At 37.9% G+C, this 17059-nt stretch overlaps 1 protein-coding gene across 3 annotated transcripts; it reads right to left on the bottom strand.

Moving 5' to 3' along the window:
- Positions 1-81: 81 nt before the first annotated feature.
- Positions 82-13108, bottom strand: LOC143876712 (uncharacterized). 3 transcript variants are annotated; one of them, XM_077378405.1, is made up of 11 exons: positions 12987-13108; positions 12528-12590; positions 12357-12424; positions 11816-12239; positions 11462-11686; positions 11044-11303; positions 9384-9592; positions 8472-8597; positions 5873-6058; positions 1577-1714; positions 82-883 (listed from the first exon to the last, which is right to left on the bottom strand). In XM_077378405.1, the coding sequence occupies exons 2-11, from the start codon at positions 12557-12559 to the stop codon at positions 554-556; spliced, it is 1998 nt and encodes a 665-aa protein (XP_077234520.1). In that variant the 5' UTR covers positions 12560-12590; positions 12987-13108; the 3' UTR covers positions 82-553. The 3 variants fall into 3 exon arrangements, with proteins under 3 accessions (XP_077234520.1, XP_077234519.1, XP_077234521.1); XM_077378404.1 differs by having other exon boundaries at positions 12357-12590; positions 12987-13072; XM_077378406.1 differs by having other exon boundaries at positions 667-872; positions 12357-12590; positions 12987-13072.
- Between the last annotated feature and the right edge of the window lie 3951 nt (positions 13109-17059).

Below are 17059 nucleotides of genomic sequence, written 5' to 3'. Positions count from 1 at the left end.
TACATTCACACGCTGTAAAATCTCCCAAAAGAAAAGAAATAGCAGATGCAAAACAACCCCAAGTATCACAGAGAGAGAATAGGAGGCAGAAATTGGAACAGAAATATCATTTGATTTTGATTCTTCGAACCTAAAAGAAAAATATAAGCAAAGTTTTATAGATGAGAGACAAATGGAAAATTCATGGAAAATTGCAATTCCAGCCATGGCCATGGTGCATCTTTGCATCTCCATTCAGAAGATCTAGAGGTAACAATCAAAATTTTGGACCATAATTTCAAAACTCCCCCGCATCATCATGGACTCCCCCGAATCGATTCGTTTTTACCTTAGCCGCGTTCTTGTTCAACTGCGCCCTCCAAAATCAATCAAAACTCCTTTGACTCTCGTGCATCAATTTGACTCTCGTGCATCAACTGAGTACCTGGCCGTATTGTGCTGAGTCACTAGGATCTGCTTTGGCCACATTTTGAAACACTGATCTGAACACATACTTTCATGTGCGGAACTGACAGTAAAATATAGTTAAATGATTCATCTACAATGGGGTCATTTAGGATGCAGTGACCGGATTAGTGGAAGTGGAAGTGGAAGCACTTCTTTTGTCAGATCCAACTCTCATATGCACCCTAGGATGCGGGTTCTTACCACTGTTGCGACTTTTGTTTTTTCTAGCGACAGACCGCTGCATAATCCGGATGGGGATTCCGTCTATATTGAAATCTTCTTTGAGAGACCTGGCCAAGAACCTTATATCTGTATCTGAGAGCTGGGTCTTCCCAGTAACAAAGGCAACAAACGTCGGCGGCCGAGCCTTAACTTGTGTGAAGTACTTTATCTTGGGTTGTGCAGCTTGATCTTTCCATGAGTGCCTGCTCATAACCTAAACAATAAAAAAACATATACAATATAATTGGTGAAGTACTTCTATCATACAAAGTACAGAATATGGAGATATGTTTCTCATTAGAAATGTATGATTTTTATTTTTTGAAAGCTAACAATTTAGAAATGTATAATTTTTCCTTCTGCAACCAAATAATGCATGATTAATGAAACAGAAGCAGTCCCATTCCCAGAAAAGGAGGCAACTAAGCTGGATTATTACTAAGGCAGGTACATGCCATTATGGGAAAAAGGTTTTTTTTTTTTTATAGGCAAGCTGGGAGCCTGGGATGGAACCCTGACCTTAGGGTGAAAGAGCAGTCTTCCCCCATTATGGGACAGAGGTATAGTCAATATAAAGGAAATATAGTCTCATGCAAAGGCAATTTTGCATATTATGGTCAGCTAGATTTGATAATTTAAAACCAAAAATCAACTTTTTTTGGGGCGATGATAAATTCCCACGCCCATAGGATAATCCACACCCCTTTTAACGTTAATTGTGGCAGACTTTAACGCCTTTTGATGTTTAAAAGGGGTGCGAATTATCCTATAGGGGGTGTTAATTTATCATTGCCCTTTTTTTATAATTTGTTGGTATGACCTGTACGGTTAGCTTAAGACACTTCTCTCACTATTATGCAGTCAACAAGGCATAACAACAAATAGCCATAAAAGTATCCCGTCTTACCTTCCGCAACCAACGGTTGAGACGTGCCGTTGGCAATCTTAAACACCATTTTTTATATGTATCCACAACATGACGCATGACTGCTATCCGGCCCTTTCCCTCCAATGCTGAAACAAATACAACTGGTATACCTGTGACCTGTTAACAAAAAGCCATGCTAAATTGTCAATTGGGAAATTTAAACAAAGCAAAGGCCAAAGAAAATTGTAGATATTTCTATACGGCAAGAAAGATAAATTATTGCAGCAAAGTTCATTTTCTATTTGATATAGTTATTTTAACCAAAATTTTTTGCAGCAGATTTGAGTATTTATTAATCTTTTTTTTTAAAAAAGCGACAAATATATATATATATATATATATATATATATATATATATATATATTATAAATCAAACCGAAAATTACAGAAGATAGGGACCAGCAGTCCTTTGCATATTTACAACATCAAGGACGCCAACAAACCAAAAAATCCAAACCATCCTTGTCATATCTCATTCGTCTGGGACCACCCTTCCAAACTGAAAACAAATTACCTCTAAGGCACTATGCAACAGAACCCTAAGATAGTAAAAAATAAAGAACCTCTTAAAGAGACTCCCCTTAAGATGAGCACTTCTATAAAATCCGATAGGAGCCCAACAATCTCAGAGGCGATAAAAGTATTTATTACTTTTGAGACACGGATCACACAATTACTCATTAATATGCTGGAAACATATTCTCAGATCCTTAGGAATCAGAAGTATGGTTTCTTTATGAGGTAAAAATGGTTCAAGATCATTAAAGCATTAGAAGGTGTGATGATTAGACTATGAATGAAGTAAGCTTTGAAAGTATGTGCTTCATATAATCTAATTTTGGTGTATCGAAATCCAACCTATGGAGTCCTGAAATTCTCTTTAAAAGGAGAAATCTATCTAAATCTTTATCCAAATCTTGGACTGTTTTACTTTATCCCTCCACTTCATCCGAATCTTGGTCCAAGGTTGTTCATTATTCGGTTATAACCGAATAATCGAACCGAACCGAATTGGTTTGGTAGGTTCGGGTTCGGTTATCTCAAAAAAAAAAATCGGTTAACCGAATAACCGAAATTATAGATAAAAATCATTATTTTTCCAAAAAAAGTGCTATATGGGCACTCCGTAGGATGATCAAAACCGTCCATTTGATTGATCACAACTTAATTAGGTTGTGCTCAAAAAATCATTTTAATAGGATGATCCTAGCCCTCCGATCCAAACCGAGATTTTACTTTTTTTCCTCTTTTTCTCCCACTATTCGGTTATAACCGAATTTTTAATCGGTTCGGTTCCAGTTCGGTTTTTGGAAATTTCGGTTCAGTTTCAGTTATCGAAATTTGATAACAGAAATTATTTCGGTTATTAAATTTCGGTCTATTCGGTTCGGTTATAACCGAACGAACACCCCTAATCTTGGATGCGGGTCAGACTAGAGAACACTTTGACCGCTTCAACCCTACCATGCCTAAACCACCCCTCGCACTTGGCCAAGCCCAAATTACCATGAGAGCTTCCATAAAAGTTCAACCGAAATCCCATTCATAGAAGGCAAAAAAGGAGAGACCTAGATGGTCAATATAAGTAGGAAAGCGCATAAACAAGGCGCATTAAATATTCCATTGAACGGTTGGGGAAACATCATCAAAGTGCATTAATTATTCCATTTTTTTTTACATTTTCACTGTTATTATGAATGCACTTTGATGATGATGATGTGGATCCAATGGGGTCACTCTTGCGGCTGGGCAACCTTCATTTTAGCACTCCTCTACTGAAAAAGAGAAATGAAGGGGAAAATATATCTTTCTCATCCATAGCTCTAAGGAGCAGTTTGGATACGCGGATTTTAGAAACCTGTATTTCTTCAAAATTGTAGATGGGAGACGAGAGAAGAAAGAGACCAGCCGTCATTTTCTGATTTCTCGCCCTTCTTTCAGACAGCAAGAGAGCAGCAGATCGTCCCATGTTTCCAGGTTCTAGAGATCTCAGATGTGGGAGAGATTTCTAAAACCTGGATTTCTTACTTAAAATCCAAAAAACGCTGTCAAGATAGCATACAACAGCTTGATCATGAACCCCCTTTTACACTGTTTTCAAACTAAAACCAGGATTCTAAAATCCTCGTATCCAAACGGCCCCTAAACAACTATCTCAACAAGCAAGAAGCACAAGAAACCCACTTGTAGAATAGCATATCTGATATTCTAATTATAAAAAAAATATTTCCCACTGTTGTGTAGATGTCTTGTATTCTGGCATTATACATGACCATGACGGACTAATGTGCACGACGCACACGCGGGTCGAGCTAGGGTTGCGGGATGAGGTTTTCTTGGCCAATACGAAGAGACTTTGTAACCCTAGACCGAAATAGTGAAAATCTTCCCCCACGAGCGTAGGCAGTGCCTAACCACGTAAAATCTTGTGTTTCCTGTGTGATTGTGTTTCTCGGCATCGTTCTTTTGGTATATTGTTGCAGATCGTGTTCGATCCGTGTTGAGAAGTATTTCTCAGATTTTCTACACCCACCATAATCGACATGAGGACTTTCAATCCACATTTAGTTTCTCTAGCCATCGTTTATGTGGGAAGCTCCGAACAACCAAGCAGATTGGCATCTTTAATGTAGTGAAACACTCAACTCAACTCAACTCAGCTCAACAAAGCCTTTGTCCCAAACTAGTTGGGGTCGGTTAAATGAATCCTTTAGAAAAAATTCACGAAGAAGGTAAATGTAGTGAAACACGATGAAGAAAAATAATAGTGACAGTCGAAGCAGAAAGACGATGAAGAAAAATAGTGCTGCAGAAAATGAGTTGCCAAGCAAGCAAGCAGATGAGAAATGGCAATGGATTTTTCTCTTTTTAAGGGATGCCATGGCGTAATTTTTTATTAGATGACAAGGCCTGTGAAGTGACGAGCAGCTTTTGCAGTTTTTTTTAGTTTACAATAATAATAAGAATGATGATCACACAATTGCCAATCCGTCCCTTCCTCAGCAGAATTTTAAGAACGATGCCTGTACTAAACATATTTGGCCTATGCCCTAGTCCATTCTAATAAATCCAGTCATTTCAGTCTGTTTCAGTTAGTTTTATGTGGATTATGTATATCGTACATACATAATGTTGAATTTTCATTTTAGATGGATTTTAAAATGTTGATAAAAGATAGGTTCACTGAAATATGTGGCTTTCTTTTGATCTCGGTTTTTCAAGTGTCCTTATATTTTTTAACGTTTAAATTTTTTTTAACTTTTCAAAATTTTTGACAAATTTTTTTTGGAACAATATGATTTCCTTCCTCCTTGATGCTCTGTGATTAGCCCTCTGTACTTTTAATTTCCTTTTGTACAGTTTTTTACCATCTTGGTTCTTTTAATGAAATTTTTGACCATTCGAAAAAAAAAATTGTCAAAAAATTCTGAAACAGAATATCTAAATAGGCAGAAAGCCAAAAGGTTCCGTTCCAAAAGAAAAATGTGATGCCCATAGAACAGAAACAACTACAGTCAATATTCTTCCCTGCATGATGATAGTTATATTCTAATTTCATCAGTCTCCCAGATTCTTCTGATGTTCACAGAGGGGTTTTAAACTGAATACCATCCAATAACAGGCCACTAAAACTAGGTTGGTAGAGAATATTATTATCAATTACATCATTTTTTTAATGGCATTATCAATTACAACATTTAGAAAGCAATGTAATCCAAACACAATGAACATGTTTATGAAAACTGATATTTGAGCCTCGTTGTTTTGATAATGACACCCCTCTTTATTATAAAGTTCATTGGCTATTAAAATTTTCCACAAGCCGTCAACAGAAACTAAGAGAGAAAATAAAGAGATGGGTGCATATATCAAAATAATGGAGTATCATTCAAAGAAATCAAAATAAAGGGGTTGAAACTAGCTCAATTGGTTATGGCTTTGTTCTGCAACCATAAGGTCAGAGGTTCAATCCTAGCTTACCTAACAAAAAAAAAAGAAATCAAAATAAAGGAGGGCCAATATCAGGTCCTATGTCCATTTATCTATGTCAAAGTCTTGATCGTCTTCAAGTTTGTCAGGAACTCTAAAAACTACAAACCAGAAAACCTGATTCTTAACCCCAACAAAATGATTAATAATCTATTTTATGGTTTTTCTTATCTACAAATCAAATCACATATAAAAGTGAAATGGGTTATGAGTAATTAGTTAAGAGCAGGCTAACAAAGTCGAATGGAAAAGATGTTAGGGCCATAGAAATTTGGAACTACAAACCTGAGGTATAACAGTTTGAATTTCGTCGGGAACAGCCTTAATGACCTTCTCATATAACTTGGAATTTTGTTTCCCTCTCAGAAGATCCATCTTGTTCACAATCACAACCAGACCACGACCTTCTTCCACTGCTTGCCTTGCTATTACAACTTCAGGATGCTTCATACTACGTTTGGCTTTTGCGATCTATAATCACAGAATTTATAGAAAACATATAATAGTTAATAACCATAATACAAATAGTCAATATAACTTCACAAAACTCTAAAAATAGAAAGATTGTCTCCTGCCAAAAACATGCATAAAATGGGGGAAAAACTCAAAAATAAAATAAAATACTGAGAACATCATAATCTAAGAAAAATAGGGGGAAAGCTCTTATTTGGTTTCCACATATGACAAGAAGAAGAAGAGACAGGCCTTTGCCTTTCACGTGCCACGATGAAATCTCATAGTTCTAGGATTTTTTTTAGTGAGAAAAGCTCGATACTTTGATTAAAAGTTCTGCCATGGCATCCATGACTACGACTACGAGCTGGGTCACTTACAATGCATCCAAAAAAATAATTGGTTCTAATTGTGCATAAATTCATGATATGAATCAAAAGCCATTAGTTGTGTGAAGAACTGCATTTTATTTGTTTCCTTTCCTTTTGACCGAAAGAGAAACTTCATTATTTCAAAAGAAAAAATGAATCAGAACAAGGGACAGAGCTTGACCTACAAATAGTCCACTCAAGATACACCTTCCCCTGCTAAATTATCCACCATCTCTTTAGCTTCCTTCCAAATGAGAAAAGGAAAAATCCAAATCTCTTAATAAGATTATAAATCGCATCGATAATATTACTGAACCTCCAAGGTCCACGACTCTGCCTAGAAGCAAGCATTGACAGAATTGATCTACATCATAAGTATACATGAAAGTTCTCTTTTGGACATCTAGACCAACGAACTGAGAAGCCCTCTAGCCCGTTCTTCATATGAATTCTCAATTACAAGTGGCCAAGAGAGCCGTAGATCACCTTATCCACTTAACCTCTATCGTTTCTAAACACCCCACTAACCTCAACTAGAGCCAGTAATCTGAGAGAACCTCCATCGAAGTTCACTTTAATACTGACTGATGGACAAGAGGGCCACCTAACCATGATTCTTTCCTTCAGTACGCAGATAAATGCAATCTCCTCCCAGTTCCTAAGTAGATCATGGACCAAAAAACCTGAAAATTCCTCTCACAAGCACCAGGTGATGATTGTCCATTGGAGAACCACACAGTAGCGAAGAGAGCAAGAATGTGCAGAGGGGTGAAGAGAAAGAGGTGGGAGGAAATAGAGAAGAAGGGACTATTGCAGTCAAGACTTCAAAAACAGTCCAGGAAAACCATAGAGATTTGAGGGGAAAGAATGGAGAGAGGAAGGAAGAAGAGAAAGAAGAGAACGAGAAGGGGAAGAAATAGAGGAGGGAAGAGGAGAAACGGGCGAGGAAAACAATACCTTGAGCAAAGGATGACAGATTTTTCTCCCTTTTTTGTCAAAGGAGGTAGAGAAACTCCACTAGCGATTGTTCCCTGGTGGGTGCACAAAAATCACTTCAAAAATAGCGCACCCCCCACCCCTCCGGTGGCTTCTTTTTATAGAGCTTTCACGTGAGGGGCTGGTGGCCCCTCCCAATTAGCCAATAGGGATATATTCACTGAGTCATTAGCTAATGCCTTAAATGTCCCTATTTAATGGTCAAGTAAAGACAATCACTCAGGGCTAATATAGGGATTACGGGAATTATGAGCAAGGCAAAGGTGGGACAAAGGGTAATGGTAGGTGGTGTGGGCCCTAGGTGTGTGGACAATCCCCAGATCTAGGCTCCCAAAATAGACATAAAATCAAAATAGAAAGTGCTCTAAAAAATAAAAACTATCCTAAAAGTCCAAAATAGAAACAAATGAAATAGAAAGTCTCTTAAATAGTGATGATCAAAACTAAATTACATCACATCATATATGCACACACTTCTGTGATACATGTGGGTGTTCCTTGCATAGACAATGAAGGAACAAATAACATACAATTTGAGCAAAGTACAGTGAGGAACTAGTGCAGTGCAATGACTGGAAATGGGAGCATGAGGAGTTTTTGTTGCTTCAGAGCCATTCCACAATGGCCAGTTGCAGCTTCATCATACAGGAAATTCATGTAGGCTTTTAAGACATCATTAAATTTAATCGAGCATTGTCTTCTCGCTTTACAAGAATCACAACTGAGATGAATCCCAACAGGTCTCCGATATTAGAAGAAAATTTATTCCAATTTCCGAAAATTTATTCCAATTTATTCCAAGGCCTAAGCAAAGGCTAAGAGAGAGACATCAAACTGCTACAGGATAGAGAAAGCATAGAAACAATCAATCTTTAAATAACAAGGACTAGAAGTCTCAAAAGAAGAAAAAACAAAGCAATGGGTAGGAGAAAAGAGACATAAAACTACGACAGGATAGAGAAAGCATAGAAACAATCAATCTTCTTATCAGCTCCGGATTTTGATCGCTGATTAGAAGAAACTTATATGCGGACAAGCAAACATGCAATGCAAAATATCCAAACCTCTTCAGCATCAAGCACCAATGCGACAACATGAGCCCTCATAAGACTTTTTCTTGACTGCATAACACTCAAGGATGCAGGTCCTTTCTCTTTCCCTGATCTTTGCAACCAGCCAGCTGTGTCCACCTGTTCATTTAATGAAACATCAATCATATGAAACAACAGAAATGACAGTTTCACATTACCTATGAGGCTCAAATGATTCCAAAGTTAATGTAACAAAATATTCGGATGAATACAAAAATGGCAATGACGTTGCATATTCCCTTGCTCATAGATGGAGGAGGAGGAGAGAGGGGAAAAGTGTGCGACCGCGCGTGTGCGCGTGTGTGTGTGTGTGGTGGTGGTGGTTGGGGGGGGGGGGGGGGGGGGTGGATGCTTTAGTTGATGGGCACAAAGTTTTAAATTTCGGTTTCAGTTTCAGTTTTGATCGCCACACAACCGGAAACGTTTCGATTTTGATTGGAAATTCAGGTAGAAATCCTGTAAAATCACGAAAACATATGGAAAATGATAGAAGTTAAAGATGAAGGTTCAGGAAATGCTAGAAAAAAAACACAACACAAACTTAGAAACTATCACAGAAGCAAGACAACCATCCATAATGTTTTAAAAACATCGAACACCTAGTGACATGCACCGTCATGCATGTCTGATAATTTAGGCCGTACAAAATTTCATATGTAATTAATATAAATATTTATACATAATACATGTACCACATTTCACATGCAATTCATATAAATATAATTATGTAATACATACCGATATAGTATGCCACTAGTACATTTACGATTTTGGTTCATGCATAGCCCAACTCCAAAAGTATGAAGATATCGATAAAAAGAATGTAGTAAAGTAATTTGTTATCATAAAGTGAAACCATAACACATAAGAAACATGATAACTTACCAAATATATAGTTCGCCCTTCAAATTGGAACTGAGCTCTAACTGAGTCTCTCGTTAATCCAGCTTCTGGCCCCACCAGAACTCGATCATGTTGTAATAATGCATTCAACAATGTGGACTTTCCAACATTGGGCCGTCCTACAATTGCCAACTGCAAGGGTAACTCAGTTTCCTCAACCTCCGACAAACTACTATCATGAATGACTTCATCTGGAATAGAGAAAAAATCTTGGCTTAATGATTTAAAGATGTCAAAGAAATTGTCCAAATTTCTCAATAAATGCAAGCTCCAAATAAGATAAAGCAACAATAAGAAAATTGATTGGCCTGAGGCAGTAAGATCATATTGTATTGAAAATTATAGCAATGCCAATGAAACACTAAGGAGCTATTTTCCAATAAATATACTTGGATACAAAGCAAAGTAACACTGCCAATCCTGCTCCTTACTCCACTGGCTTTAATTAGCCAGCTCCAACCCCCTATCAAACGCCAACCTATTTTTCAAAACTCCCAATAGGCTATTGCAGAAATGTTGAAGAGATCTCATGAAGAAATTATCTACATCACTAGACTGGGCAGCAAGTCACCATTCCTCCATTAGTCTACCCTCGGCAAGGAACCCACACCCGCAATCTCAGCTGTGGAAGGCATCAGAAAGGATCTAGTCATGTCCCCTAACTTTAGGAACAAAGGGACCATTTCAATCAACTCTCACCCAAATCTTACCACATTGTCTGCAAGCAACCTTTCTTCTGAAGTTCAAGAATCTAAGGGGCCGTTTGGATACGCGGATTTTAGAAACCAGGTTTTTAGTTTGAAATCAGTGTAAAAGAGGGTTCATGATCAGGCTGCTGTGTGCTACCTGGCAGCGTTTCTTGGATTTTAAGCAAGAAAATCAGGTTTTAAAAATCTCTCCTGCAACCTGAGATTTCTAAAACCAGGAAAATGGGAGGATCTTCTACTCTCTTACTGATGGAAAGAAGGGAGAGAAGTCAAAATGAGTCAAAAACGACGGCTGGTCCACTTCTTCTCTTGTCTCTAACCCTCTTTTACACTGTTTTCAAACTAAAAACCTGGTTTCTAAAATCCGCGTATCCAAACGGCCCCTAAATCTATTGCAAATCCAGTCGCCACGATTACGCCGTATTCTTTCCTCCACTGCCTTACGCAAAACTTCTGCCTTCGCGATTTCTTTGGACCTCGCATCTCTCTACTGTAGCAACCCCAGCCTCCTCATCTGTAGCTTGAAAGTCCGAGCTGCACGAATTCCGTGAGTGCCCAAAAACTTACCGACGGGAAGAGCTGATCTTGGCCAGTCTTGAATTGTGACTCGATGGGGCCGTTTGGGAGATATCGATTGCCTTTCATTGGTATCTGAATGGAGGCGATCTTCAATTGTGATCCTATGTTATAAGGGTAGGCAACGAAACAAACAGGACCATGAAACTCCACTACTAGAGACTGTTTCCTATAACCAACAGAAAAGAAAGTACCCTACGTTCGTAGATAGGGTAAAATGCTATTTTTTGTGACAAAAGAAGCAACAAAGCTTGCGATGCTCCTTTAAATGTCATTACATATTGTTACAATAGCACTAGATAGACAGAATATGCTTGTCACAGTCCAGCAGAATCAAACCAAAGAGACGTGGATCTTACTATTTGAAACTTGAAGCATGTAGTTCTCAAGCAAAGGGTGGAGAGTGTCGTAAAGCTCTGACATGCCCAAACCGGTCTCAGCAGATATTGCAATAGGATCCCCAAATCCTAATTTATGGGCTTCCCCAGCTGCTGCCGTAAGAATTCCACTGTAGTCATCGAGTGATTCAGATTTATTCATCACAAGAATAGTATGGATTCCAGAAGCATGCTTGCGCATCCACTTCCCGACATCCAAATCTAGTGGCTGCAGTCCATCTCTGGTGACAAGAAATACATATAAATCACTTCCACAAGACAATGACACAATTCATCGATAGCAATAAAACAAAGACAATACTATTAAAAAAAAAAAAAAAAACAAAGACAATATGCAGTTTCAAACATGCTAATGAATCTTTCCATAAACAAGACTAACCTTACATCTATCAAGAAAATTGCAAATTGAGACCTTGCTAATACATTTCCGGTCATTTCTGCAGTTCTACTAAGAATACTTCCTGAAGTTGCAGCCATTTCCAAGCCAGCAGAGTCTAATACCTTAAAGCGCAAATCACCCAATTTAGCAAGGCCTTCCCGTATGTCCCGAGTTACATGGCCATCAGGAGTGTTGTACACGAGAGCTTCTCTCCTCCGTATTAAACTACATGCGCAAGGGAAATAAAAGTAAAGCTTAAAGCTGCTACCAGAAGTAGATTGAGATAACCATATTACGAATCAATCAACGCAGGTAAGTGGGCAAAAAACCGGAAACCAGACCTGTGCTCCTCACCGGTTAAACAGTGCTGACTTTCCCACATTTGGACGTCCAACTAGAATAATGGTTGGAAGCAGGTGAATGTCAACTTTGCGGAAGTCCACCATTGATTTCTTACTACGGGTACCCTTAACTTTGGGTTCATCTACGATATAACCAACATTACCATACTTATTTAATTTAGCAGTCGAATGGCAATGTAAAGAAGTATCTTGTTCATGAACAAGATCATTTGTACTAGTCGAGATTATCTCCAAATTTGAATCTTCCTTTGTAACTAATGATTTGAATCCTTGTGCAGACGAAAATCCCCACAAATGGGCGAGTGGTGGTGGTGAGTTTAGCAGCCTATTAGTACAAAAACTCAATCCAAGCATCATTATTCTGGTGTATGTTGCAAATAACAGGGGGGCTCGGGGTTTTGATAATCCTCCAGTTGCTGAAAAGCAAGTAAACATGATCATCCCCCATAATTATGAGTTAGAAAGACAAGATAATAGATAAAGTAGAAATCATCAAGAATGGAAATAGAAGTTGGAAAGTAGAGATTTATTACCAAGATGATGAAGATGATATTCTATGGGAAAGGAATCTATCATCATGCTTCGCCTTCCGCTTTTATTCCTGAGGATGCCAAAAACAAAACCATTTTTATTACAGCTTGTGGGCCGAAGTGCACCAATTAGAGCCCGAAACTGGGCCATGCTGCTACAATACTAGAGCTTACAGAAGCAGCAGCATATGAACAGAAAACTGCATCCCCTACAGCTTGCAGCAAAAAACTTCACACCTGAGAAGGCAAAAAGGTCTACAATTAAAAAAAAATTATTAAAATACAAAACCCTTTTTTTTAATTGTTTGAAGGATTCAGTCCTCAAATTTAACATTTATAAGATGATAACTAGTCACAATCATCAAAGCATCCGGGACAAGTAAGAAGTCGGTTGAAATTTAATGAAAACAGAGAGAATTTCTTGAAGCTTTGAATATAGACGGGGTGAAAAATAAGAGTAAGATCTCTTTCCTCTGAAAGAATAAAATGAAAAACCCAGACAATCAGATAAAAAAATCCCATAAACATCATGCAAAACCCTCAATCTACCTGTTCAAAGATACATGAATTCAGAATATCTCCAAGCTACAAGAGCACGAGAGAGAGAGAGAGAGAGAGAGAGAGAGAGATTACCACGATATCTCTCAGCAGTTGCTCTCTAGAACGCGTAGACTAAAGAAACTCTAGGTTTGAGAAAGAGGGAGAGAGAAATGATGGAGACGAAGGAGAGGAGAAATGTGGAGATACTACTGGGGTTTTAAAAGAGGGGTTTAGCCGTTTAGCCGGGGTGAGGAGAATGTTGTTTAGTCGAGCGGCCCGATTCGCACCCCCTATTGGATAATTGGCACCCCTCTCAACGTCATTTTGGCGTCAAAAGGCATTAAAGTCTGCCACAATTCATGTTTTCAGGGGTGCGAATTATCCTACATTGGGTGCGAATTTATCATCTCCCTAAAGATACGTTGGGGTATGGAAATATCAATTAAAAGGATATTTTTAATGCATTGGCATTCTTAATCATCAACAAACCATTCCTTCTTAGAAATAGCTAACAAGCTGGTATTAAGTACCTAACATAGTAGACTTGGGGGGGTTAGTCGCGCAGGATTTGAATGTGCAAACATTAATGTGCGGACTTTTCCATATTGTCCATGACTCTTTGAGGACTTGGACTTTAATGTGCGGACACTTGTGACTTTGGGGACTCCGGCGGGGACTTTTTAGAGTCATGCGGACATTGAAATCACATGTTAGTCATCAACAAATACATGACTTTGAAGTCCTAGAGTTTTAATAATCAATTTTTACTATGATCCCATGAATTTGTGGGCACTACTAAAATATCTAAGTAATATTGTGCATTTGTGGGTCCTGCTAAGGTAGTCATTTCTCTTTGGATAGGGTCATAGGCTCATCTGTCTAGGCCAATAATAAGTTATTTGTTAGATTGATCTAAGCCGTCTACTTTACAAGGCTTGGTTTGGATCTCCTATAGCCCCAAAATCAGGTCAGCTATGCTGGCAATCTGAACTGCCCACTTGATAGGGCTTGCTTTGGATCTCCTGTGAAGGCCACAAGAGATCCAAAGCAACACTTATCAAATGGACAGCCGAATCACTCCAAGGTGGGACACACTATACCTTTGTGGATGTGTACGATCACATCTGTTCGGTAGGAGGAATACTTTAGAAGGCGCATTCTTGTTGCACGATTACATTATATGCCCCACCATTGATTGATCCAGACCGTCAATTTGATACGAGAGGAATACGTGTGCCTTATACATTTAATATGACTGGGCCTTCTACGTGTGCCTTTACATTATGTGCCCCTCCTGCTACACATGGAATATAGTCTTCTTCAATTGGAAATCTAACTCCATGAGGAATACTTAGATTAAATATGCAAAAACACAATTTTGTGCTCTAAATGTAAATAGGGGTTATTTCATTGTAATTGATGGCTTCTTCTAGAATCTAAAGCTTAAGAAAGAAACCAGATTCAGACATTTGTACAGCCAAATTAAATCCCTCTAATGCATGTAATGGCCTTTTCAATTCCAAAGGAAATGTAAGGAGAACTTTAGAATTAACAACGGATTTATCCCCAATTGAGAATACAGGCACCACCTAGAGGTTAAACCATCTCCAACTCCACACAGCTTGAGTCTATAGGCTGAACCGAAATAACAACAAACTTGAAACCGTAGGAGTCTTTTATGCACATTTGATCAAACATGTGACATGCATAGAACTCTAAGAAAAAAAAACTTCATTCAAATGAGAATTGAGTTATAAAAAAACAGAGAGAGAAATGTGCTGTAATTTTCTTCTATTTCATAAACACTCAAATAAAAAAATTGAATAAAAATAAATAAAAGGGATGAGAAGAAGAAATGGGGCTGTGATTTACTTCTCTGTAAGAAGGAATTCAGCCCATTACTACCAATACCAAGGCTCTTTAAACATTTTTTTTCACTCCTCACCCAATATCAAAAACTGTACTAATATACTATGTCTTCAATGGAACAACCCTCCCAATCTCATCAACTTAATCCTTGACACCATATCCAAACCACGAAAAAAAAGGTATACACTAGCTATGATTTCTAAAACATGAAGATATTACAAAGAATACATTTAAGAGGTCAGAGATACGAAGAGGAGGGAGGAGATGGGCAGAAAACAGAGTAAAACCCTAGTTTTGTCCATCAAAAGGGAAGATCGTTCCTGATTCACAAGAGAGATTAGGGCAGAGATTGGGGTTCTTGTTCGCACTGGAGTTCTTGAAACCCTTTTTTGCAATGGGGAGGGAGAGGGAGAAGAGCATACCTCGAAACCCTTTGCAATGACGTTCTTGATTCGCAGGAGACTAGGGCAGAGAGCCAGAGATTGGGGTTGCCCTCAAGTCGGGAGCCAGGGACTTCAAGTTTCACCTGCGTACGGTGAACATTTGAAGCGAGTTTTTTTTCGTCTGAGTCGGGACTTCAAGTTCGCGCGGCAGGAAAAGTTCGTAACTTTCCGAAATTTTGACTAAGGGCGCATTTGAGAATCCCCGAAAAAGACACGCCCCACTGATGGTGGATTCATCAAATGCGCCAAAGACCACAAAAATCCGCCGCCACTAACCCCCTATTACTGACATTCATGTATTTGCATGCATATTTTCTTTTATTTTTTTTCTTCTCTTATACTAAGTAAGAAGGTTAGAAAGCCTCAGGGAGGAAGAACAATAAGAGGCTGTTTGGATATGTGGATTTTAGAATCCAGGTTTTAGCTTCAAAGCGGTGTAAAATTTTGGGTTTTACAATCCACTATCCTAGAATTTAAGTAAGAAATCCAGGTTTTACAATTCTATCCATCATTCTAAGATTTCTAAAACCTTGAAACTTGGGACAATCTCCTACTCTCTCACTCTACTAAAAGAAGGGCGAGAAAACGGACAGTCTCCTTCTCTCGTCGTCCATCCAAGATTCCAAAATCCGCGTATCCAAACAGCCTATTCAATTTTTATCCAGAGGGACCTTCAATTTATGATGATATCGAAATTAACTATAATCATATTTTTTTTCTTCTTAAGTGTGGAACCATAAGAAATGTTTTTCTTGCAATCCAAACCGGTCATGGTAACTTAATGTAATATTGGAATTTAGTAAGGATTATCTAGACCACAAAAAAAAAAAAAAAAATCCCGAAATCTGCTCATAAAAACCACAAAGCACCTTTCTTTTTATCTTACCCATAAAAAAAAAACCACAAAAACACCTTTGAATATCTAGTGAGACCTTGAAAAATATGTTTCTAGGCCAACCTTTTTTTTTTTTTTTTGGGGAAATATGGATTGAGGCATCCATGAGACTAAGTTTCACTCTACCATTTGGAGGGTTACGTTTTAATGAGATAATACATTTCCCCTGAATATAATTATGCATTAAAACCATGCACCACTACTCATAGATACTTACCCAAACACCCGTTGTTTCGAATTCATCGACCATTTAGGCTACCATTTTTGAGGAATCATCATGTCACCCCAAGTTGCGTACATGTAGTCCACCCTTGCTGACCCTTACGAAAAAAAAATACTTCACAAGGAAAATGTTTTCTTAAGAAATTTTTTTTCCCACCATTTAGGCCCTGTTTGGATTCGAGGACTTTAATGAAAAAGTTTGAAAACTTGAACCAATCTTTTCAATTTTTAATGATAGGGGTCTTCAATGTAATATAATATTCCTTTAAATGAGAATTTATATCTATAAACCTCCACGGATTGGAAGATTAGGATCATTCTATGGAGAAGATTTTCTGGGAGAACCTTATTTATGTCAAAGGCCCAACAAAGGAAAGGTCTGGGTCGTCCAAACAATGTAGGCCCCACTGTATTTGTGGGTTGCACACCATATAATTTTTCCCTTTAAATTAACTATAATCATATCATTTTCCTCTAAATCCTGGAAAGAAAAAATCTTCTCATTCATACAATGCTAGCTTTATAACATGATTTGCACGTTTAGGTTCATAGATACCACATATAGGGTCACATATAGCTTCACATACATTATATACATAACTGAAATGAATCTTTACATTTGCAACATTTTTCAAAATTAAAGCACTAAAACTCTAAAATTTGATATGAAACTCTATAAATAACTGAAATGAATCTTTACATTTGCAACATTTTTCAAAATTAAAGCACTAAAACTC

Source organism: Tasmannia lanceolata, unplaced genomic scaffold (genome assembly GCF_043159265.1).
Source record: "Tasmannia lanceolata isolate RefF3 unplaced genomic scaffold, GAP_Taslan_0.1 ptg000005l, whole genome shotgun sequence".
Taxonomy (NCBI): Eukaryota; Viridiplantae; Streptophyta; class Magnoliopsida; order Canellales; family Winteraceae; genus Tasmannia; species Tasmannia lanceolata.
Note: the sequence above shows the minus strand (reverse complement) of the source record. Positions and strands in the feature narration are given on the sequence as shown.

Excerpts from the sequence above, each read along its gene's own strand:
- LOC143876712 (XM_077378404.1), bottom strand. The coding sequence starts at position 12,504 with ATGGCCCAGTTTCGGGCTCTAATTGGTGCACTTCGGCCCACAAGCTGT. Across the intron at positions 9,593-11,043 it reads CATGCTTCAAGTTTCAAATA|ATGAAGTCATTCATGATAGT; the intron begins GTAAGATCCACG and ends TCTCTATTCCAG. Across the intron at positions 8,598-9,383 it reads AAGGGCGAACTATATATTTG|GTGGACACAGCTGGCTGGTT; the intron begins GTAAGTTATCAT and ends TTAAATGAACAG.